This window comes from Pinus tabuliformis, chromosome 3_2 (genome assembly GCF_031772625.1).
Source record: "Pinus tabuliformis cultivar Carrire ecotype Pingquan chromosome 3_2, CPIR1, whole genome shotgun sequence".
Taxonomy (NCBI): Eukaryota; Viridiplantae; Streptophyta; class Pinopsida; order Pinales; family Pinaceae; genus Pinus; species Pinus tabuliformis.
In genome coordinates this window covers 208,637,521-208,664,267 of record NC_142302.1, presented here as the reverse complement: position 1 = coordinate 208,664,267, position 26,747 = coordinate 208,637,521, and the positions used below count along the sequence as shown (strand labels likewise).

Below are 26,747 nucleotides of genomic sequence, written 5' to 3'. Positions count from 1 at the left end.
TAAAAAAATTATAGCAAAAATAACTACTGTTTTACAGTATTTGTAAATATTTTATTTTTTGGGGGGTTATAAGCTCTATGTCACATTAGCACGGTAAATTAAGTTTGTTTAGTTTTATCATCTGATCACCTTTGTACACGAGGGAAAAAAATATACAAATATATATTTTATATAGTTAATTTTTCCAATTTGGGGGATGACATTTTCCTACCCTCCAAAAAACGGTTGATCTTACCCGGGGTTTTCTGTCCGTGTGTAGAATAGTAAATCATGTTTTATCCCAAATAAATTTGAAGGGATATTTCGGCAGCATTATGGTGGAAGGTTTCTAAGGATTCCAGAATCAATAAAATGGTATGGCAGAGCATTTGAAATCAGTGTGATAATAGCACGTCAATCCTCACCTTCATTTCTACTGGGTTAAGTGATAGTTCACAGAAGCGTTGTTCGCCAAAAGGAGAATTTACGTGATTTAAAGATCAACAATGCAGATTCTTCCTGCAGCTGCTCATTCTAGTACACACACTCTCTCTATCCCACGCCTTTTATTGTATTTTCTTTTCTAACAACAATAATAATATATCTGCCGTATTCTCGGAATCAAGTTGCAATGGTTGACGGCAATAGGCGGGCTTAGAATGAAGTAAGTTCGTTGGCGTGTCAAAGCCCTCTGTATATTGAGTGTACTCATTTTTCAATTTTTGCAAGATTACTGGTGTATGGCATTTCGTTTCCCTTTATTTTACAAGTTGTTCCTCTATTGTTTCCCTGTTATTGCTACACATGGTTTTGAACTTCTCCCCGATGCTTTTTTCCCAGCTTTGAGAGCGATATAGACAGTTCTCAGCCTCAGACTGGAGACATCAAATCTGAGGCTGAAACTGTCTCTCCAGTGTGAAGCTGAAAACAGTCTATATTGCTCCCAAAGCTCCCAAAGCTGAGAAACAAACATTTTTAGGCCTCCATACTTATTTCCGAGGGTTCCCTCTAATCACAATCGCTGGGCCTTAAGCATTTGCATGAACATATTGTCCTTGCACAATCTTGGATGCCCTAACATCTTCACTCAGAATAACACCAAAAAAGGGATTTATCACTGTTTTGCACAGTGAATTTAGTGGATCTTGTATTGGAACATCATGAATATTGTTCTTCAAATAGAATCTGTTATTTTACAACGAAAGAGTTGTATCTTTTTCTATCTCAATTAAAGGGACCCATTACGCCGGATAATTTTAAATGTTGCCATAACGATGCTTCTGCCAAACATGCTGTTGAGGGTCACGTTGAATTTATGTAGCAGCTCAGCAAGGATTCCCTACACGATAAAATTGTTTCAGTAAGCATCCACGATCAACACAATAACAAAAAACAAGTCATATTTTTCAAGGCAAGTCACAAAGGCCTGAGGCTGATAGAGATATAGGTTTGTTACTCTATTAGTCTGACCCTTCAAGGGTTTCGTATATGATTGTTGACTGAAATGCTTTAAACCAATCACACACAATTCTTTTTCTTACCAGATTCCCATCTATCTATCTATATTAGGTCTGGATTACATACCCATTGTTTGTGAGATGATCGCTCATTCTGAATCGAGTGGTCATGGACTGTGCAAAGATGCTGTTTGAGAATGTCATAACCATTAGAAGTTTGCGCGATCTCTCCCTCCCTTCCACTCTTTCTCCCCTCCTATCTCTCCAGCCCTCTATTTCAACCCTGTATACACTCTCCCTTCTTGTCTGCATTCTCCTGACCTCTCCCTGTCTTGTTCTAGTGAAATGGATGCCCTGTGGGCCATCTCTTGGCCCCGTTTGCACTTCCCCTCCCTCTCTCCATTTTGTCCTACCTGAATGGCTGCGTTGTGAGCCATCTCTCACTATTGTCTACACACTCTCTCTCCCTCCTCCCTTGTATTGTTCTCATGGAATATTTGCCCTTGCCTCGTGAGCCATTTGTCTAAGCCGGCTGTCCATTGATGGAATGGTGGTTTCAACTTTCAACTTTCCCTCCCTCTTCATTTGCATTATCCACCCCCTCCTTGTATCGCTTTAGCATGCATGTCTACTTGTGAGCCATCTCTTAGCCTTGTTTGCACTTTCCCTCCTTGTCTCCACACTCCCTTCCTCTTCCCATCCTATTCTAGTAGAATGGTTGCCTCGTGACCACATCCTAGCTTGTTTACACTCTTCCTCCCCCCTGTTTTCCCTAAATCTCCCCCTTCCCATATCTCGTTCTATCAGAAGGGGGCCCTTACCCCATGAGCCATCTCTCAATCCCATTCTCTGTTGAATATTGTGTTGTCTTATGTCAAAGATAGGGGAGACCAAGAATGTCAATGTTAGGGGAAGACCAAGATGGATGCCCAACTAAAGGTTAGGGAGTACTACAATATTGTTACAAAATTAACTAAGGATTGCCATCAATGACAGATGGGGCGATTGTTGGAAACATTGTTACCTTTGATGTCAAAGATAGGGGGGACTACAAATGTCCAAGACAGAGATCGCAAGATGAAGATTGTTGGAAATATTGTTTGGATGCCCTTTATTTATATGAGGTTAACCAAGCTTTATTTCATTAATTTTATAAGCAAAACTTGTAAAAAATTTACTTGAGCATTCAACTATGTCAAAGGTCACAAGATGACCTTGAAATTGCTCTAAAACATAACAAAATGCCAAAATTAACCCACACATGTGGGAGAAAAGTAGCCTCCACCATGATGTCATTGTCCAAACAGGCAATGAAGCATCAAATAACTAGGAAAAGTGTCCAAGAGTGCTCCTCACTCTAAGAAATTCCCAAAGTACATCTGTATTTCGCTAAATGGTGCCTCCTCCACCATGACATCATCGAAGAGAGGCCCCACTTCACACTTTTCAAGCATTTGGGAGTATTGTGGCACCTTTAAGGGCAAGCATTGGCATCAAAGAGGGATGCGCTAGCCCTCCCAAGTCATCTCAGTGATAACCATCCCCATTTGTGCTCTTGAACTAGATACTATCCATCAAACAAGGTTAAGGCTAGCCTAGGGATGTCTTGGGTCCATTTGGGCACATCATTAAATAGTTTAATGTCTAAGCTTTTAGGCTCAACGTTTCAACATTTCGAGGCTCATCAAGGGTTGTAGCATCATGTGAAATCAGTTCAAGGCCCAACACATATCTCTAGACCGCCAATACTGGGTCCACAAAGTCATGTTTGCTCTCTAAAAGGGGCAAAGAACCCACTAGAAGGTGCTGAGAAGGAATCAAACAATCCCTAAGGGATCTCTACTGCATATGTGATACCACCTGAAGAAAACCTTTGAAGATCAAGTGAGATCAACTTCTTTAGGGACATAAAACCATTAAAGCATCAATGAACCATATCTAATGTTTAGGGGTACATGAATACCTCACAGTAAACTCATCTTCAAAGGTCTAACTAGATCAAGATCTTTAAACAAGTTACCTTACTTATGCTAGGATTGATTAGCTCAACAACCCTATTAAGTGTTTCTAGCTCCCAAGTGGAGGTACTATGTAAACCCATCAATCCACGAGTGTGTGTGATAAAGTGGTCATGGAATGGAAAAGACTTCGAGGAAGATGCCATAGCCATGAGACCAACTAATGGGGTCCAACATCTTGAGTGTTATGATGTAAGGAGGGAGCAATCATGGTGGCATGAGTTACCCCTATCCTTGACATGCTTTTTCCACCCCTCTAGTGTGCCCTTTATTTTAATGATTTATCTTTCTTTGGTGTTAGAATTTACACAAACCTAGCACCCAATATTTAATTGCAAGCAATTAATTATTGGACAAATATACGGCTAAGTTCCTAACACATAATATTTAGTAGAAGCAAATTGCTATTCGAATCACATAATCATAAACATATTTTCCCCCAACAAAACAAGTCATCATTAATAAAAAATCAGAAATTACTTGGGCTCCCGTCTTGGGATAATGGCCCAACTAAGAAAATACAGATTACAAAATGCCAGATATGATCTGACAGATCTGCTTTCTCTGGTAGATTTGGATCTCTAGCCCCTATGCACTCTCTCAGACCCAACACATGCTCACTGAGATGTCGCTCTGAAACTTGTGCTACTGTTATGTGTCTTCTCCTCACCTTAACCTTGCTTTTATAACTTTACATTGAGCTAAAACCTTAATCCTAACCCTAACCCTAATCTCAAAGTGATTGGCGATCGAGATTAGATCTCGCTTCACTTGAGATCAACAACTAAGATTAAAACTTATTCACTAAAGTAAATAATTTTCTTTTCCTTAGTTTTATTTTAGATCAATAAGCCAACATATTAATATGTGCTTTTCCTCAGTTAAACTTAGGCTAAGTGTTAATTTTAGGTTAACAATGGTATGTTCTATGCTTAGAGCAATTTTACTTCAATTTTCTTGATTAGCCCAATATCATATCCAGAATAGCAATCACATCAACATGATAGTAAAATGCAGATAGAACATAAACAATAACAATAGAAGACAAGCCAACACAAGAGGACACAAGATATGGCACCAGCCAAGGGACAAACTCCAATGTGGGGAAACCCTTGATCAATTCTTCTTATAATTCTTCAAAAGTTCAACACAGAGAGAGAGTACAATTTACAATATTCACTTGCCCAAACTAATCAGTCAAAACAACAGAAACAGAAAGCCCTAACCAGAAAGTCAACGCTGGTCAACATGGCTGAAATTGACCTCCAAAACAGCTCGGTCAACCTTGGTCAACTCGGCCTCCAACAAGATAATGCAGTGCAAAACAGTCCAAAAATAACCAGTCAAATTTGGTCAAAAAAAGTCAATGCAACAACTTGAATTAGGGTAGTCAACACCGGTCAACGCAAGGGTCAAATTGCCTCGATTTTTGTGCCCAGAACAACAACCTGCCCAAACAAAAGTCTCCCTCACAAAATCGAAGTCAAACAGAGTCAACACTGGTCAAAGTCAACCTCCTGAAGTTTCGGCCTCTTGAAATTTTGGTCTCCTAAAATTTCGGTCATATTTGGTCAACGCAACAGCTAGAAAACACAGTATTCCTTTCACATGTGTGGAGAGAGAGAGGACCAGAAATCTGTACCCAATCAAGATGAGAGAGAGAAAGATGAATGAGATGAGATGCCAAAATGAGGAGGAAGCACCTTGTATTTATATACAACGTTGAAGGCTGGAGGAGGCTAATTTGATGGCTGGCCGACCTTGACAATTTGTCCATAATCAAAATAAATTCGTAACTTCATTTGTACATGTCAGAATGGGATGATCTTTAGATCAATCCTACACCTCCCGGAAAGAGGAATCCAAGAAAAATATAAGCTGCCTCATAAGAGTTGTCCAAAGTGATGTTTGGCCCTAGTTGCCAAATTTAACACTCTCTCTCAACTAGGGAGAACATCACTTGCCAAACTGTCTAACAATCTGTACCATCCCTATCATTGCACTGCTATGCTTTGCTGAACCATGAAAAAAGAAGAAATGATCGAGAATGTATCATACCATTCTCCACTGACCCAAAGTCAATCTCCAACAACAGAGAGTGTGTCATACCACTCTTAACTGACCTGTAGTCAGTTTCCATTGATCCCAGATCAATATCGACATCTGAGCATAGGGAGTACAGTAGTACATGATACGTCCATCGGTAGTACTATGGTCCCTATCCTCATTTCCCTACTCATTGGCCAGATGAGAGGTACTTCCCATGAGTCCCAGACTGCATGGGTAGGATGTGCCAACAGGAGAAGGTGAACCATTCATCCTGCTCATATGCCATAGGGGAGGGTGAACCACTCAGCTTATGCATATGCCACCATGGGGTATCACAAGGGAAGGTGAACCATTCACCCTATACATAGCGCACCACTAGGGGAGGGTGAGTCACCCTATGGTCGCTCATTGCTCCAAGAAGTACCCCAAGCCCCCCAGAGCTCCCAGAGCTCACTATCCATCTCATACAGGACCCTCATAAGAGGGTCTCTCCACGACTCCAAGTCGTTCATGGAAGGTTAAGAATTTGACCTTCCTGAGGGGCTTCGTAAGAATATCGGCGACCTGCTCATCAGTCCCAATATGATGGAGCCTTATTGCTCCCTGCTGTACCATATCCCGGATAAAGTGGTACCTGATATCAATATGCTTGGAGCGATCATGAAACACGAGATTCTCAGAAAGACGAATCCCACTCTGGTTGTCACAAAAGATCACGGTGGTATCCAACACATGTCCAAACAGCTCACTAAAGAGCTTCCTCAACCAGACAGCTTCACAGGAGGCCAAACTAGCAATAATGTATTTAGCCTCAGCGATGCTTAAAGCAACCGACTTTTGCTTCCTGCTCATCCACGATATTGAAGCAAAACCTAGAGAGAAGCAACATCCTGATGTGCTTTTGCGATCCACCACACTGCCAGCCCAGTCTGCATCAGAGTAACCATGGAGTCTCACTTTCTCGACAGTGTATCTTAGTCCATAATTGATTGTGCCCTGGAGATATCTCAAGAGATTCTTGGCAGCAATCCAATGTATATGATGAGGCTGGACCATAAACTGACTCAATGTGTTCACTGCAAAACATATTTCTGGATGGGAGTTCACCAAGAACATCAGGGCCCCTATGAGTTGACGACACTCAAAAGGATTTCCCAAATCGGGCCCAGCAACACTTCCATATAACTTCTTGAAGTTAAGTTCCATCGGCGTAGTCACGGACTTGCAGTCCACCATCCAAAATCTTTCAAGTAGCTTCACAACATATTTTCCTTGAGAAAGGAAAATCTCCCCTGGATTTTGCCAAACCTCCAACCCTAGGAAGTAATGCATTAGTCCTAGGTCCTTCATTTCAAATTCGGAAGCCAACTCTCTCTTACATTGATGAATAAGAGGGTCTGCACCTGTTAGAAAGAGATCGTCCACATAGAGTACCAAGATGAGAGGTCTGTCATTCTCAACCTTAAAGTAAAGGTTTGGAGAAGCATCACTTATTGTAAATCCCAACTTCATCAGATAGCTATCAATCCTCTCATACCAAGCCCGGGGTGCTTGCTTCAACCCATAGAGGGCTTTCTTCAACCTGCATACATGTGTCTGACAATCTTGAACTTCAAACCCCTCAGGTTGTTCCACATAGACTTCCTCCTTAAGTGAACCATGCAAGAAGGCAATCTTGACATCCATTTGGTGTAGATTCCATCCTTGCGAGGTAGCAAGGGCTATAATCGAACGGATGGTGGTGTAGCGAGCAACGAGTGCAAATATCTCATCATAATCTACACCTTCCTTTTGAGAGAAGACTTTAGCAAAAAATCTGGCCTTGAACTTCTCAGCACTTCCATTAGCACCATGCTTGATCTTGTAGAGCCATTTAGAGGTGACAACAGATTTGTCCTGGGGTCTAGGGACCACATCCCAGAGATCATTCTTCATAATTGACTATTACTCTTCGTTCATAGCATCCTTCCATACTTGTTGCTTCACAGCTTCTTCAAATGAGCAAGGTTCAAACTGAATAATGGTGCTCATAGCAGTGAAGTACCCTTGGTACCTATTAGGCTTCTTGCTTTCACGAAATGTCCCCCTTGGTGCAACATGTCTCTCGGCATCTTCGAGAGTTTCCCTCAATCATGAGGGTCTCCTTTTGGAGGAGGATCAATGGGATCCATCAATTCTTCAACATCGGGCATCAGACCATCCTGCGAATCTCCCTGATTTCCTGCATCTACTTCTTTGTCCTTCCTTATAAGAAGGTTGCTAATCTTCCTTAGGGCAGCATCGTCATCGAAGGTGACATCATGAGTCAACTCTACTTCTCTTTGACCAGACACATAGATTCTATATGTCTTAGAAGTTTCATTGTAGCCCACAAAAGTTCCTTTCTTCCCAGATGCCTCCAATTTACTTTTCTTTCGGCACATGAAAGTATACGAGACTACCAAAAATTCTAAAATGAGAAACATCAGGTTTCTTACCGGTGAAAACTTCTTCGGGAGTTTTGGAGTCCAATGCTTGATGAGGGCATCGACTTTGAACGTACACAACAGTGTTGTCAGCTTCTCCTCATAGGAACTTTGGAAGTCCTTGATCATGAAGCATGGCATGAGTGGCTTCTATAATGGAACGATTCTTCCTTTCAGCGACACCATTTTGCTCAGGAGTATATGTAGTAGTAGCCTCCCTCTTAATGCCAACTTTCTGGCAATAGTCATTGAATTCATTTGACTCATACTCGGTTCCATTATCGGTCCTCAATATCTTGATCTTCTTCCCTGTTTGATTTTCCACGAAGGCTTTGAAGGCACGGAACCATGAGAATATTTCGTCCTTCTTCTTCAAGAAATATATCCAAGTTTTGCGAGAGAAGTCAACCACAAAGACAACATAATATAAATGTCCTCCTAATGATGTCACAGGCAACATACCATATAGATCATAATGAACCAATTGCAAAATGTCTGTGGTCTTGCTATCACTTGAGGGGTGTTGTCACTCACTGCATTATGGTTTTGCAGTTGTCCCAAGTGCCAAATAGCAGTGAAGTTTGAATCCGTTTTTCAAACCTCAAAAGCTCTCAAAGCTAAATCAGACCCTCTCCATTGCATAGTGCTCAGAACGAGCTTTCCAACGGTATATGGAAGTCTGAAAATGGACTTCTAGATCAGAAGATATGGCCTGTTAACGTTCAGAGGTTCTGTTGCCTTTAAAGTGAAGGAGGAAAGCATATCGGAGGTCCGAGAGCTTATCGCAATCGCAAATTGGTGTTTTCTGAAGTAGCAACTGGGAAGTGCAGCGAGATCAGCGATTGCCGATATCGCAAATCGTAATCGGAGTTCCTGTGATCCAGGCATATCGGCTGTCGACGGGTCCAGGGCATCGCAAATCGGTGATCGACGTGACAGCAAGGTTACAACTCCAAAACACTGCAATATCGCGATGTTGTGATATGATAGTGGAAAGCGCCAGGAGGACTGAAAATATTTAATGAAGGATTGCTGTGAAAAACCAAAGGCAGGCAGGCTCTTTCTCTCTCCTTTAGTAGGGCCATGTGGCAGCACAGGATTGGTCTCGAGAAAGACATGTGGCAGCTGACGTTAGCATGACGTGGCGATACGGAGGACACGTGGCACATAGATTCGACATTTTCAGGGGTCTTATGGGGGTATATCCGGGCGACACATGTCACCACTAAAGAAGCGACACGTGGCATCGATGACGTCATCAATCCTGCAAATCGGCGATCAACGACCTCACAAGTCAAAGTCACAGTCCGGATGCTATATTTTATACAATAGATTTAAAGGGCTGACAGGTCCATCCCTTCTCTGGACGACCCATATTGATTCCGCCCAGATCGACGGCTCTTAGGCCTTTTCGCCCCCCCAGCCATGTTTCCCTTTATCAGGGGGGGGGGGGGGGTCCAAAAAAGCGGTTTCCTTGCCGGGCCCCGCCGCTACGTGTCCCTCTCATATTTTTTCGCACCCCCCCTCACTTACCACTTACTGCTCATGCCTCCCCTACGAAAACCACTCATCATCGCACTCCTCAATTTACACCATAATTGCATCACCAGGCATATCAGGGTGCCGATAGTGTCTTACAGGGATTCTAGGAGGGTGGATGAGTTGGCAGCCGCGTTCAGAGTCTGTTATCGCCATGATGGATAACCGCTCCTGCTTTGTGAAAGAGAAGGAACAAGGCTGTTAAAGGTTGAAAGTGACAAGGAACCAACAAAGAAGAGTGGCGTGGAGATATTTTCAGGACCATCATTTCAGTTTTGCAGGTTAATTCTATTTTTGTTGTTTCCGATTGTTGTTGCTGTTATTTTGTTTTATTTTCAAGAAAGGTATCTTACGGTTGTAATAGTTAGAGGCTTCACGCTGAGACAACTAGTCATATAGACAACTGTAAACTCTAGCCAAAAGATATTTTTTGTAATTGATTTCCTTGCTCCCTCTTTCCTTATAAAAGGGAGGAAGAAACACTTAAAAAAGGTTCTGAATTCTGTGGAAAAACTGATGTAATTTCTGAAGCTGTGTTAATTCCAGATTTGCATCTTTTAGATTATAAATGAAGTAGTGGCAATTCCAACTTTCGAGTATTACAGTATGTTATTTCTTTGTTAAGCTTCCATTATGTTCACATTTCCTCTCTGATTTCATGTAGTTGTGACTGCCAGAAATATCTCATATGTTTTTATGGATTCATCCGTGTTGACCAGTTAATGCACATGCCTATATGTAATTATGAGATTATATATTTAAATTTGCGCTCCATGAATCATGGCATCCGATCCTCTTACATCCGTATGTCTATCTTCAACTCAGATAAGTATAGAACTCTTAAGGTTTCAAGCTCTATGTGATGAGTTAGTCTTCTCCCTCTCTTCTTTCATTACTCTACGAACGCTGGTTAAACTGTAAGTCCTCGAATTACTCGGCCTTCTCTAGTTTTTACCTATATTCTTGTGAGTTGTATATGTGAAAGTATACCAGAAGTACATGGCTTATATTCTTGGATGAAGGAACCAATCCATGCTATTATTTGTATATTATAAGATGTATATGATTTCTCCGATTTCCTGAAGATCATATAAGACACATAAAGATAGATGTTACCAAGCACTGGTCTTGTAAGCAATCCAAGGTTGTCTCTGGAAGCGACAACATCTTTTGGCGTCATTGCTAGGGAACGTATCGAAGGATTTTTCCCCTGAGATATGACAAGTGAAGCACTCTTTGTGTAAGTGAGCAAAGACGTTTTGATTGCATCCTCATCACCTTGGTGACTCCACAAATCTTATTATCATTTGTCATCCTGGCTTTTAGAAAACCTCACACTCGCTCAGATACCTCTTAATAGAAAAACCCTTCTGTATTCGATCCAAAGAAATTAATTTCCAAGAGAGTCTGGAAGGAGAAAACTCCTACTACCTATAATACTGTCTCATCATCCTTTCAGACCTCCTCATCCAGCTCCCAACACATTGTGAGTCATGGCTTAGATTTAACTCCTAAGGTCCTTACATACCCTACAGAAGATAATCTAGAGCATCGTGCCCCCAAAGTAGAGATCAAAGAGGAAGAAATCTTAGTAACGACTCTTGTAGTTTCATTTCGTCCTCCTCCTGAGATTGGAAAATGTAAAGAGATCCTCAATAACAACAATATTCACATTGCTCTCAGTCTAGCTACTCCAACCATTGTAGTTTTGACCGAAGTTCCTCCTGTAAATCTTAATCCTCCTCCATTAATCCAGATGGCTGTTCTGGGTTTCTTACTGAATAAATACGCCCCTCTTGATTCACCTCAAATCCTAAGTGCTATGCCCCAGGATTACTTAAAGCTTTTGCCTAGGTTCAATGGGGGAGACGAAAATACTGCGCAGAGACACATTGAAATCTTCTGTGCCTTTGCTAAAAATCTGAATGTAGAACAACTGGATGTGGTCCTGAGACTCTTTGTGCAATCCCTTGATGGAGAAGCTAGAAAATGGTTCAAAGCCCTACCCAATGCATCTATCACCACCTGGGAAGAACTCGAAAACTCTTTCACAGAGAAGTGGGGTGAACAGAGAGATCATGAATATGTCTTCACCGAGTGTAATGCCATAAGGAAGAAGCCTGAAGAGGATATATCAAAATTCATAAAAATATTCAATAAGCAGTATAATAACTTGCCTATTGAGATAAAGCCTCCTCAAGCTGCTGCTCGTGTAGTATTTGTGGGAGCCCTTGAGTCTGAATTTGGCTTTACCCCGAGGGAGAGGAAGTCTCATAATTTAGATCAACTCCAAGTGGACGCTGTTGAGGTGGAAGCAAATTTCACCTCGGCAGGGAAGTCAAGAGGAAAGCATAATCCTCATGAGAAGAAAAGGGGGAAAGAAGATGTTGGAAATAATACTGAGAGGGGGGGGTGAATCAGTATTATCAGATCAATCAAACTTTTTCAATGCTCAGAAACATATACGCTACTTCAGTTAGGTGAACCAGCGTGTACACGCTACTGTGACTAAATAAAACAGCGTATAAGAAGAAAACTCATAATTTAGTTAGCTTATTCTTCAGTTAAGTTCATCAGGACATTATTCACCACATTAACAGTAAACAGGTGCAGTATAACAGAACAGATCAAAAGCCACACACATGAACACCAAGATATAAGGTGGAAACCCAATGTGGGTGAAAACCACCTGCTGCAAGTTGTCTCTATCTTTCTTTAATATGAAACTTCAGTTTACAATCTTTTGTACTGGTGCAGCCTTATACCAGTACGCAGGCTACAACCTGCAGAAGGCTACAACCTTCTCTCGTTCTCCAAACTTCCTTGGAAGGGAGCTCCAACCCCCTTTGCTCTTGTACTAGCCAAGATACTAGTACGTAGGTGCTGACCTACAATCTTCTTTCCTTCAGGTACCACCTTTCATACATTTTCAGACTGGATATTCCTGAAGCACAACATTACAATCTGTAGACCCCAATTCATTCAACTTTCACAACAGATCATTGAAGCATAAAACAACCAAACTTTGAATCACTGAATCACTGAACCCTGTCAATCACCAGTTACCAGAACACAGAGCAGACTACAGAACTCTGCAATAACAGTCAGACCCCACTGTAAACCCAAAATCAAGCTTCAAAAGATATACGCTACTTTAATGAGCAAAACCCGCGTATACACGCGCTTTTACCGAAGCCAACCTGCGTACAGATCTAAAAATAAACTTTCTCAATTTGCAGCTGTACCAGACATCAGTTAGACCCAGAACATAACATTGCGACAATATGCAGATCTAGAAATACGCATAATCAACCATATCATGATAGTGCATTTCAAACCATTAGATCCCGATCTATCCTTAGATCTAGTCTTCCATCAACCGATGTGATCTCTCCTTGGCTTAGATCAAGCAACCCAGAACCTGCATATCAGATCTCTTTCTCTCTTAGATATTCAAGCCTTGTCAAAAGATGTTTTTGCCTAATGATCTTCTTCTCCTTATATAGCCTTAGGCCTTGCTCAATACCAAGAGCCAAAACCATAGTAACACAATACCATCAACTTCAAAACTAGGAATCGACACGCCCGTCGAGACACAATGGTCCGAAATCATAGGCACAACTTCCAAGGACTAACCACCAAGGACCAAAGGTACTTTTCCACATACACGCGCTTTTTCTGAATCCAACTAGCGTGTACACGCGACTTGGGCTTAACGAACCTGCGTATATGAACTTCCTTGGCATGCTGTACTAAGATCTGTCTTCTGATTAAGTTGCCATCACCTGTACCAACCTCTGAGCACCTGTACCAACCTCTGAGTGAGTTGCCATCAAGGACAACACTTGAATCATAATGCCAACAATCTCCCCCTTTGGACTTGATGGCAACCATCACACCAAGTCACTCTCCCCCTTTGACATCAAGGGCAAAGGGCTGCTGATACCTCTGCTTGGCTGTGCTGACTCATGCTCCCCCTGACAGTAGGCCAGATCTGCAAAAGATGCTCTTCAACAAGAACCAAGACTTATACACCATAAGGGACCTTCCTATCACCAAAAGACTCAATACATACATCCATACTCCCTACCAAGAGGGGACATATCAGAAACAACCAATTATATTACAGCATTCATCCCAGGCATAGTGGGGAAACCAACATAGGCCGTTACATGACCTTGACACCATAGAAGAGATATCACAAGAGAGATACATGACATAGAGACAACAGATCTAGACCAAGACTTATGAAAGTCACCAGCAGCATATGATAAACATCTTTTTAGATCAGCAACCAGGATTTCTTTCTGAGCTCCTTTTCTTGAAATCAACAACCAAAACATCTGAATGCCAACAATGCTTTATGAGACTTTTAAGCTGCTCCCCCTGAACCCGTGCCTGAAGAATTCTGACATACCCATTGCTGTTCAGAACTCCAGAGTGTGCCCTTGCTGTTCAGAACTTCATATACGCGATTTCTCCTGCATGAACCAGCGTATGGACGCGGATATACTCTCTGCAACAAGCGTACACCATACACGCGACTTTCCCAGCATAAATCCGCGTGTATACGCGTATATACCTTTCGTAACTTGCGTATACCAACTTTTCTGTAGAACAGACAAGCTTCAACAGCAGGATGAAGCATCTACTACTCCCAACTTTTGTCTGAGATATTCAAAAGTTTCCCTGGGCAGTGGTTTTGTGAGAATATCAGCAACTTGTTCCTTAGAAGGAACATACTCCAACTTAACCTTCTGCTCAAGCACTTGTTCCCGAAGAAAATGGTACTTGATTGGTATGTGCTTGGTCTTTGAGTGCATGACTGGATTCTTTGAAATGCTGATTGCACTTGTATTATCACATAAGATAGAGACGGGTGGAGTGCAAGTGATTTGAAAGTCCTGCAAGGTCTGCATCATCCAAAGAAGTTGTGTGCAACAAGATGCTGCAGCCACATATTCTGCTTCAGCTGTAGATAAGGCAATCGAACTCTGTTTCTTGCTGAACCAAGATACTAGTCTGGAACCCATGAAGAAAGCACCACCACTTGTGCTTTTCCTATCATCCACACTTCCAGCCCAATCTGCATCTGTGTAAGCATGAAGAGTGAGATCTGTATTTCTAGGATACCATAAGCCATAGTTTTGGGTCCCTTGAAGATATTTGAAGATTCTTTTGACTGCCTGAAGATGAGTTTCCTTTGGGTTGGCTTGAAATCTTCCAACCATTCCTACTGCATGTGTAATATCTGGTCGAGTACCTGTCAAATAAAGCAAACTCCCAATCATGGATCTATAAGTGGGTTGGTGAACTGCTGCTGATTCATCATTTGCACTGAGGCTGCATCCTGTAACCATGGGTGTACATACTGGCTTTGACTCTTCCATGCCATACTTCTTCAAGATCTGTTTGAGGTATTTGGTTTGAGACAAGAAGATACCTCTTTCATTTTGTTGGATTTGCAATCCAAGAAAATATGTCAATTCTCCAAGAAGTGACATTTCGAATTCTTTCTGCATAACCAAGGCAAAGTTTTGACTCATAGTCTCTTCATTGCTGCCAAAAATAATATCATCTACATAAACAACAAGAATTAGCAATTTGTTATTTTCAACTTTTATATAGAGATTGCTATCTGCTGATCCTTTTGAAAAGCCTTGTTGGTGAAGATATTTGTCCAACCGATAGTACCAAGCCCTTGGCGCTTGTTTGAGTCCATAGAGTGCCTTTTTCAATCTGCATACAAGGTTTGGATCATTCCCAAGAATGAAACCATCTGGCTGCTCAATATATACTTCTTCTTCTAAGTCTCCATTCAGGAAGGCTGATTTCACGTCCATTTGAAATACCTTGAAGTTTTGAAAGCTTGAGAGAGCAAGGAACATTCGGATGGCCTCAAGTCTTGCCACAGGAGCAAAGGTCTCTTCAAAATCTATTCCTTCTTGCTGCGCATACCCTTTACAAACAAGTCTGGCCTTGTTTCTAATTACTTCTCCATTTTCATTTAATTTGTTCTTGAAGACCCATTTTGTTCCTATTACATTCTTATCTTTTGGTCTAGGAACTAATTCCCAAGTGTTGTTCTTTTCGATCTGCTCAAGTTCTTCATCCATTGCTTTGACCCAACATTCATCTTTGCAAGCCTCTTTAACATTTTGTGGTTCAGTGGAGGAGAGTAATGCCAAATAGCTTGAAGCTTCTGCAAGTGTCCTTCTTGTTTGTACTCCTGCTTCTTTCTGCCCCACAATCTGAGATTCTGGATGATTCTTTTGAACATATCTGGATGGAGTCTTCTCTTCTATTCTTGTCTGCTCCTCTGGTTCTTCCTGAGGTTCTTCTTCTTCTTGAGGTTCTTCTTCTTCATCATTCCGCCTTTGGGGGTAACCTTCATCTTCTTCAATGTCTTCATGATGAACTTGCCTAGGAATATATCCCTTCTCGTCAATCACTACATCAATGCTGTCAACAATTCTGCCAAGTCTTTTATTGTAGCACTTGTATGCTTTGCTATATGGAGAGTAACCAAGAAGAATGCCCTCATCTGCTCTTGGTTCAAGTTTGCCAAGTTGCTCATCAGTATTTTTAATATAACATTTGCTCCCAAAGATTTTGAAGTGCTTCACCGAAGGAGTCTCACCACTCCAGAGCTCATGAGGTGTTTGAGTGCTGTTTACTCGGACATTTGTTTTGTTAAGAATAATAACCGCAGCATGTGCAGCTTCACCCCAGAAGGTTGCGGGAGTACCTGATTCATCAAGCATTGCACGAGCCATTTGTTGGATTGTTCTGTTCATTCTTTCCGCAACCCCATTTTGCTGAGGAGTTCTAGCTGTAGAGAATTCTCTTCTTATCCCATGTTCTTCACAGAAATCGAAAAATTCGTTTGAGGTAAATTCCCCACCTCTGTCAGATCTGAGGCACTTAATTTTGTGTCCTGATTCATTTTCAACCAAGGCTTTGAAGGATTTGAATTTTTCGAATGCTTCATCTTTGTGCTTCATGAGCCCTAACCAAACAAATCTGGAGAAATCATCAATGAATAATATCAGATATTCTTCTCCTCGAGGTGTCCTCTTCCTAAATGGACCACATACATCTGTATGGACTAGCTCGAGAGGCATGCTAGCTGATCCTTCCTTTTCTGGAAAGTTAGTTCTGGTTTGCTTTCCAAATTGACAAGATTTGCATATGGTATTGTCTGGAATTTTGATATCTGGAAGACCACGAACTGCCTGATATTTGCATGCTTTCCTTATTTGTGAAAAGCTTAGATGTCCCAACCTCCGATGCCATAGCCAATGTTCATCATCCTTGCTTAAATTGCATTGTTGTCTTTCCTCAAAGATATATAGATTATTTGGAGTCCTTCTTCCTTTGATCACTGTTTTACCTGTATCAAGATCGCGAACACAACATCCATTTGATCTAAATATTACCTCAGTTCCTTGATCGCACATCTGACTGACACTGAGAAGATTATGCTTCAATCCATCAACATATAAAACATTTCCTGCTTTGACCTCTTCTTTCAACGGAGCAACACCTTTTCCTTTTATGGCTGCAGAGATATCGTTCCCGAAAGAAACTTTCTTCCCCTTTTCTAATGCGGTATATGACTCAAGCTTTTCTTTGTCCCCTGTCATATGCTTCGAACATCCGCTGTCAATGTACCATAGACTTTCTTGACCTTCTGCATAAAAGGCTATCCCACATCTTTCTGGTTGTGATTCTTTTATTCTCCATGTTCTAACATTTGAGGTTTGTTCCTTCTGAGTTGTCTTCCGGAATCTGCTCCTGCATTCAGAGTCTTCATGACCAAAGTTATTACAAATAGAGCATTCAACTTCATTTTCAAGAACCGAAAAATTGTTATAAGTCCTTTTCATGATTCCAGTCATTCTCCCTTGCTTTTGAGCTTCTCTAGTCATGATTGTTTTGTAGGCAACACATTGAGCTGCTTTGTGACCGAAGTTATGGCAAGAAAAGCATTGGCCATTAAAGAAACTTCTGCGATAATCAGATCTATCATCCAACCGATTATAGCTTCTATTCATTCTTGGAGCAAATTGGGAAGATTTTACCTGTGGCTGATTGTAGCTTCTGTTTGTCCTTAAGGCTGTTTGTCCCTGAATTTCTTGATGGTCTTTATTTGTTCTTGAGATAAACTGTCCCTGATTCACCTGATGACTTTTATTTGGCCTTTGCTCGCTTCTCCTTGCTGCATCAAGATAACTTTTAGAGGTAGAGGCTTGAGATGTTTCTCCATTATATCCAAGACCTGTCTTGATCAGAGGAGATCGCTGCACATTGATAATCTCATCCAAGGTTTCAGATCCTTTGACAAACTTAAGATTAATAGCTTTTGTTTTCTCAATTTCTTTTCTGAGTCCAACAATTTCACCTTCTAGTTTTTCAAGATGTTTTTCTTTTTCATCAATTTGAAATTGTAGAGTATCAATGATCACACTCTTTTCTTCTATACATCTCTTGAGTCTAGTAATTTCATCATAGAGGTTATTCACATCTACAGCATCCTCATAATCATCATCTTCAAATGCCATTAACAACTTATATTTATTACCTTGTTCATCTTCATCACTGTTTGATAAGCCATCACTATCTTCATGGGTGTAGTAGCTTTTCTTATTTGCACTTTGTTTCTTGTTCCATCTAGCAGGTTCTTTTCCTTTATCCTTATAAGGACATTTTGCAGCATAATGACCTACTCTTCCACAAGCAAAGCATTTGAAAGGTAGCTTACCTCTGAACCTTCCAGAACCCCTTTGAAGATTTCTGACAAAATTTGATTCTTCTTCCTCTTCTTCTGGAACATGGCTTGCTTCACAGTAATCTTCTTTTCCTGATGCCTTAAAAGCAGCTTCCCTTCTGTCAGATGGACCTCCCTTTCTCATTTCATAAGCAGTTAGAATTCCATGTAGCTGAGACATAGTGAGAACACGGAGATTTTTTTTTTCTTCTATTGCAGATACTTTAGATTCAAACTTGGGGGATAATGATCTTAGAATCTTTTGAACTACTATAGTCTCTTTTATTTCTTCACCCAAATTTTTCATACAATTAACAATCTCATCTACCCGAAGAAAATAATTAGCCACACTTTCATCATTATACATCTTGAGAGTCTCATATTGAATCCTGAGAGTTTGAAGTTTAGCTTGCTTTACCTGTTCATCTCCTTCATAGCTAGTGATCATTTTGTCCCATATCTCTTTTGCTGATTTGAAGTGCATGACCTTCATGAATTCTGTTTGGGATATACTTCCTAATAGAGTACTGACTGCTTTTGCATTTGTTTCATACTGCTTTTTCTCAGCTGGATCTGTAGGAGTAGCTGAAGGAAAAGCATAGCCTGTTTCTACAATGTTCCAAACTTCTGTACCAAGAGATTGAAGATATGCAGTAACTCTTACCTTCCAATAATTGAAATTTGTCCCATCAAAAATCGGTGGCCTGATTGATGCTTCTTTCTCGTAGTTGCTCATGATGAATGATCTACCTTCAAGCGATCAAGCTTCTCTGAAGGACCTGCTCTGATACCAATTGTTGGAAATAATACTGAGAGGGGGGGGTGAATCAGTATTATCAGATCAATCAAACTTTTTCAATGCTCAGAAACATATACGCTACTTCAGTTAGGTGAACCAGCGTGTACACGCTACTGTGACTAAATAAAACAACGTATAAGAAGAAAACTCATAATTTAGTTAGCTTATTCTTCAGTTAAGTTCATCAGGACATTATTCACCACATTAACAGTAAACAGGTGCAGTATAACAGAACAGATCAAAAGCCACACACATGAACACCAAGATATAAGGTGGAAACCCAATGTGGGTGAAAACCACCTGCTGCAAGTTGTCTCTATCTTTCTTTAATATGAAACTTCAGTTTACAATCTTTTGTACTGGTGCAGCCTTATACCAGTACGCAGGCTACAACCTGCAGAAGGCTACAACCTTCTCTCGTTCTCCAAACTTCCTTGGAAGGGAGCTCCAACCCCCTTTGCTCTTGTACTAGCCAAGATACTAGTACGTAGGTGCTGACCTACAATCTTCTTTCCTTCAGGTACCACCTTTCATACATTTTCAGACTGGATATTCCTGAAGCACAACATTACAATCTGTAGACCCCAATTCATTCAACTTTCACAACAGATCATTGAAGCATAAAACAACCAAACTTTGAATCACTGAATCACTGAACCCTGTCAATCACCAGTTACCAGAACACAGAGCAGACTACAGAACTCTGCAATAACAGTCAGACCCCACTGTAAACCCAAAATCAAGCTTCAAAAGATATACGCTACTTTAATGAGCAAAACCCGCGTATACACGCGCTTTTACCGAAGCCAACCTGCGTACAGATCTAAAAATAAACTTTCTCAATTTGCAGCTGTACCAGACATCAGTTAGACCCAGAACATAACATTGCGACAATATGCAGATCTAGAAATACGCATAATCAACCATATCATGATAGTGCATTTCAAACCATTAGATCCCGATCTATCCTTAGATCTAGTCTTCCATCAACCGATGTGATCTCTCCTTGGCTTAGATCAAGCAACCCAGAACCTGCATATCAGATCTCTTTCTCTCTTAGATATTCAAGCCTTGTCAAAAGATGTTTTTGCCTAATGATCTTCTTCTCCTTATATAGCCTTAGGCCTTGCTCAATACCAAGAGCCAAAACCATAGTAACACAATACCATCAACTTCAAAACTAGGAATCGACACGCCCGTCGAGACACAATGGTCCGAAATCATAGGCACAACTTCCAAGGACTAACCACCAAGGACCAAAGGTACTTTTCCACATACACGCGCTTTTTCTGAATCCAACTAGCGTGTACACGCGACTTGGGCTTAACGAACCTGCGTATATGAACTTCCTTGGCATGCTGTACTAAGATCTGTCTTCTGATTAAGTTGCCATCACCTGTACCAACCTCTGAGCACCTGTACCAACCTCTGAGTGAGTTGCCATCAAGGACAACACTTGAATCATAATGCCAACAGAAGAAGCATCCTCCTCTGGTCAAGGTAAAGAATCACCAGATCTAAAGTGGGAAGAAATGGAGAAGTTCATTAAGAGTTTATCGCACAAAGTGGTGAAGCTTGAGCTCGAGAACAAGAATCTCCCTAAACAGAACGCTCAAGGTAACAATCGAGGGTACAACCCACAATACCGAAGGCCACCATTGCAGATATTGCAAAGGGAAAGAAAAGATCAACTTGATCAGATCCCTCCTCCTCTGTATCTAGAAGATGATCCAGATGAACAAACACCAGATACACATGAGACACAGGGAAGCCTGTATTCCTCCTTCTTTGAAGAGGAACAGGAAAACATGGCTCACCATGAGATGTGTCCTGATAGAGCAGCAACAAATGAGGAGGTCATAGGGGATTATTGTAAACAATTTGCAGATTTTATGCAAGCACAAATACATCAAAAGTATGACCTCAAATCTTCAAAAAAGAGGTCGAGGGAAACTGAACAACAAGAGGGCTCCCCAAAATATTCCCCCAGTGTTAAATAAAGGAAAAGGGAAGCTGAACACTGATCTACCCAAAGTAAAAACATCCTTAAATAAGTAATGCAATAACTTTGAGGAACATACAAAATAGAAGGCACTCGTTATGATAAAAACTACTGGCAATAAAGAAAAAGAAGTAGCGCTGGGAGGCGTAGAAAAGGGCCAATCTGCATTCAATCTCCAAAAGGAACTCGAGAAGGTAAAGATCCTTGTTCCCCTAACTGAACTTCTAAAACAGCCCACGTATAAAGTTCAAGTCTCTCAATTCATGCTTCCATCCACTTCAGTACAGACCCATGACTGTTTAAACCTTCAAGAAGAGAGACCAATGGTTGTTTTTGGGCCTCATGTTGAAGAACTTGACTCTTCCACTGCACCCTTCTATGTGACCCTGGTAATCCATGACCTTTTATTGCATAATTGTATGTTGGACTCTGGAGCCTCCCATAACCTCATGCCCTTGGCTGTGATGGAACAACTCGGCTTGCAGATCACTAGACCCTACAAGGACCTATACTCCTTTGACTCTAAGAGAGTCAAATGCTTGGGAATGATAAAAGATCTGGTGGTAAACCTGGCCCAGATCCCTGTGAAGAGTGTAGTGATGGACATAGTGGTGGAAGATATTCCCCCTAGATTCGGCATGCTCCTATCTAGGTCTTGGGGTTCCAAGGTGGGGGGCTCTATAAAATTAGATCTAACTTATGCCACTATTCCCACTTTTGGAGGCGAAGAAAGGAGGTTGTATAGAGAGTCCAGATTTGTAAAGACTGTGACCCCAGCTGAAGGTTCTAGAAATTCTCCTATATATGGAAAAGAAAGTGACCTCTCCTGCCTGGTCTTAGAAGAAGATGAGACCATCTTAGAAGAAACGTAGGTACATTTAACGATGCAGTTAGACGACCAACACACAGATAAAAACAAAGTATGGAAATTATACTTTGATGGAGCTAATTCAAAAGAAGGAAATGGAGCAGGAGTATTGTTGGTAAGTCCTGAGGGCAGCTTGATACCCCTCTCATTTAAGCTAGAGTTTGAGGCAACCAACAATGTGGTGGAGTATGAAGCATTGCTCCTTGGGCTACAAACAATGAGGAATATGAATATTGAACGCTTAATTGTGCATGGAGATTGAACTAATTGTAAAGCAGATCCGAAATCAGTGCCAGGCCAAACACCCCAGATTGAGGACTTACTGGAATGAAGTATGGGATTTAATTGATAATTTCTTCATGGCCTTAAATATCCAATTTCTGCCCAGAGAAGAAAACAGAATGGCTGATTCCCTTGCCGTAGCAACAAGCAACTTCAAATCTCCTCAAAATCCGTTTCTTAGATACAAGGTGTGTTGGAAATACTGAGAGGGGGGTGAATTAGTATTCCTTAGCAATTAGCACTTTTAAATCTTTTCAGAGCATTAGTTAATCTTCAATTATTATTAATGTTTATGCAGTAATAACAGTAAATAAAAGAACACAGTAGGCACAATAATTTTAGGTGGAAAACCCCCTCCGGGTCAAAAACCACCGAACACTTTTCTAATAAATTATTTAATCTTCAGCCCCAACTGAAATGAAAGCAACAACTTCCTAGAATTCTAGAAAAGCATTCTTCTCCAGCTCCCACTGGAAGGACGCCCCAATGCCCTGGTTTCTTTAGTAATCAACTGAATGGATGCCCCAACACCCTAGTAAGCCACAACTCGCCCTAGCACCACCCTACCACCTTGAAGTGTTCACAGGCCCCAACCTGTAGGCGACTTCATACACCTACCTAGCACCTCCCTGCCACCCTATAATGACTGAAATAAGACAAGACTGTGGATTCCCAAACCAGGGACAACAATCCACGATACAATAAGATGTACAATGATTTTCGTGTACTTGACCAAATACCCAATCACTCTATGACCTGCAACTCAACCATGACATCATCCCAACAGTGACTCCTATACCTCCCAACACTGCCTCTTCGACTCTAGGTAGAATGACTCTTTCACAAATGACTCTTTTACAATCTTTACAATGATGACTCTTTTACAACTTTACAATAATGACTCTTTTACAAATGAATCTTTTACAATTTTACAATAATGATTCTTGGCCTTAACAATACTTCACGATATCTGGATGGCTGCCATGTCTTCAAAGGATGTCCTGCTGCAATGCTTCCTTTGATTTGATACTTCTGCTCTTGAATTCTTGCTTGAAGTTGTACTTGAATCTTCTTCTACCTGCATGCAAAATTTGCCCGACGAAACCAATCCCAAAACAAAACAAAACACCTTTCAACTTACCTCTGCATGCAAAACAAATGTAAGTGCATAATAATGAATAAATACAAATTAAAATTACAATGCGTACCTGAAGTGTGCTTGTCACTTTTGTTGTTGACTTGTTGCAGCAGTAGACAAAGACTCCCACTCTTGATATAGGCCTGGACTCTATGCAAGACTATATCCAAAACTGACCTAAAGATATATACAATAAAAACTGATGACAAACCCTAGACTTGTGATGGACCAAGTTCTAAGTACAACAACATAGACCATTCTATCAACTATGACAAGACAAGTAACATGAACATACAACATCATATAGATTTAGTAGACTTGGTGTAGCATCAAGAATATGTAGCATGAAGTGTGTAGTATCAAGAATAGGACATCTGGAATGTGGTACCAAAACTAACTGTGACATATAGAGACATAGAGATATAACCAAGACCCTGTATATACTTATGTTGTCCTGCAAAAACATATGTCAGAGATGATACTCAAAATTCAAATGTAAACACTAATAATACATACCTTTCTGTAGGAGACTTACCCTTGACTGTTGATGTGTAGTCCTTACTGCAGTGATCCTTGAATGCATGCTTTTCTTGCCTTCTAGGAGCTCGATATTGAATCTGTTGTATCTATGTAATTTCGGATCTCCAGGGTCTGAAATTTCGTCCTATGGTAGTCCTCTGAGTCCTCTTTCCAACCCCACTGGTCTGATCAAGATTGGATTCTTCAAGAAGGAGTTATTCCCAATCTCCCACGATGACCTGATTATAGACTAGTTCAATAGAGCGAACTTGTACGAAGTTCCACGTGTCACAATTGCGACCTTCGGCCCTGAAAACGCTACTCAACAAACTACAGTCTGTCCTCTTTCTGTGACTATTTATGAAATTTGAATCCAATTCTCAGAGAGAAAGTTATGACGATTTTCCCAACGTCACCTGTTTGACATGGAATTCGAGAGCTTGTAAAAACCCTAACTTCCTCAAATCATATCTCTGAAAATATAGCGAACCAAAATCTGAAATTCGGTCACAAGGTTCATCAAGATTTCGGCTCAAATGGGTTTTAATTTCAACTTCTGAAGCTTCGCAGAAAAAAAAAAGTTATAGCGAAAATGCCACGATGACCTGTTTGAAGCCACAAAATCCCTACTAGAGGAGGATATGAGGGTCATTATTTATATGAATGTCTTGAGTTGAGAGGGTCCTCAACAAGTGAACGTTGGAGGGATTTTAGGAGTATTTTATTACTATTATTAATTATTGACTATTCAATGACCACAATGAATTATGAGTGCCGTGCCACAACCCCATAGGGTTTTAATCCACTAACTGGAGTTACTAACTTCAAACATGGATATCTCTCAAATCGTGAAGAATTACATGGCGTGCCATATATCAACGGAAACATCTCGATGAGTAGAATCCATCTAGAAGATCCTTGACTCAGAATAGATTAAGTTGTCAAGTCAAAATGCCCATGCAAGATCGGGGTAGCCCTTGGTGTTGCTTGGGTTGACATCAATGACAACCACTGATCAACAAGGTGGAGGTCAGACACAAACCCTCTATACCGGATAATGTCAAGCACTGACAGGTATTCGAGGACAATGAGCAGGTCAAGCGGTTTATAGAAGTAGTTGGGGATTTCACTAGCTTGACTATTGATCAAGAAGAGGAACAAGAGGCAGATCAAGAACCAACTTTGTGGGAGAACACGGTGGCCGGACAAAAAATTCTATAGTTGGAAGGGAATACTATTCCTCGTGGGCTAGTTCCACTGGAAAAATTATTTAACCAGAATGACGTAGCCTCCAAAACAATGGCTCTGGAGATGGACGAGCAAGTAGAAGATTGCAATATCGGCCTAGAAGATGAACCCTAGATGGTCCGGCTATCAAAGGGAATCCCCTCACGATACAAACAAAGGTATTTAAATCTTTTCAAAATCTATAAGGATGTTTTTGCTTGGTCTTATGAGGATTTAAAAGCATTTGATACTAACATCATACAACATAAGATTCCTTTGAAGAGTGGAATAAAACCATGCAAGCAGAAGCTCAGGCAGATTAATCCACTCTTACTCCCCTCTATTGAAAAAGAAGTGAGGAAACTTCTATAGGCTAAAATCATAGTGCCTTTAAGGTACTCAAAGTGGGTGGCCAATCTAGTCCCAGTCCAAAAAAAGAATGGGGAAATAAGGTTATGCGTAGATTTTTGTAACCTTAATAGGGCATCTTTGAAAGACAATTACCCACTGCCCAAGATGGATTATATATTATAAAAGGTGGTGGGATTAGTTAGAATGTCCATGATGGATGGGTTCTCTGGTTACAACCAAGTGGCAGTCCACCCTGATGATCAGAAGAAGATTGCTTTCACCACCCCTTGGGGAACTTTCATGTATGCTCGCATGCCTTTCGGTCTTGTGAATGCAGGGGCCACTTTTCAGAGAGCTATGGATATAGCTTTTGTAGGGGAGCAAGACAAGTTCGTAGTGGTATATTTGGATAATATCACAGTCTTCTCTAAGATCGATGAAGAACACATCCTCCACCTGAAGCTCACCTTTGAGAAATGCAGGAGGTATGGGTTGTCTTTAAATCCCAAGAAGTCTCAGTTTGCCTTGAGTGAGGGGAAGCTACTAGGACACATAGTAGCACAAGAAGGAGTGAAGATTGACCCTAAGCGAGTCAAAGCTATCAATCAAATTCTGTTGCCCAGAAATAAGAAAGAGGTCCAAGTCTTCTTAGGGAGAATCAATTTCTTGAGAAGGTTCATACCCAACTATGCATAGGTAGTGAAGGGTATCACTGATAGCCAAAAAAGGAGAATGAAGTCAAATGGAGCCCTTACTCTCGAGAGCCTTTTACCAGAATCAAAGAAGCTTTTGTTGGAGCACAGATACTAGTCAACCCTGACTACTCTGTACCTTTTTATATCTTTTCTTTTTCTTCTCCGCATACTATTGCTGCAGTTCTACTACAAAAGAATAAAGATGGTTATGAGCAGCCCATCGCCTTCTTCAGCCAAGTCCTGAGGGATGCTGAGCTGAAATATAACATCTTGGAGAAACAAGCATATGCACTAGTCAAAGCTTTGAAGGAATTTCGAGTGTATGTGCTACAATCAGAAATCACAACATTTGTCCCAACGATAGCAGTCAAGGACATCCTGGTACAGGGAGACAGTGAAGGAAAAAGGGGTAGGTGGATAGCAAAGATACATGAATATGAGTTGGACATAAAGCCTACTAAGCTCATAAAGGATCAAGGGTTGGCCAAGATTTTATCAGAATCTAATTGCCAAGCTTTGGGAATAAACCTGATAACAGAGGAAGGCAAAACAAAAGTTCAGCAAAACGGGGTTAAAACATCAGAGAAAA

General features: G+C 40.9%; 1 protein-coding gene across 2 annotated transcripts in view; it reads left to right on the top strand.

Annotated features, from left to right (window-relative positions):
* The first annotated feature begins 203 nt into the window (after nt 1-203).
* Nucleotides 204-26,747, top strand: part of PDE318 (P-loop containing nucleoside triphosphate hydrolases superfamily protein) — a 334,365-nt gene continuing 307,821 nt past the window's right edge. Inside the window, exon 1 of one of the 2 annotated variants that reach the window (XM_089416137.1) lies at nt 204-516. In XM_089416137.1, coding sequence (XP_089272263.1) covers nt 486-516 — 31 coding nt within the window. In that variant the 5' untranslated portion in view covers nt 204-485. The remainder of the gene's footprint in view (nt 517-26,747) is intronic. The other variant, XM_089416136.1, reaches the window with a different exon arrangement.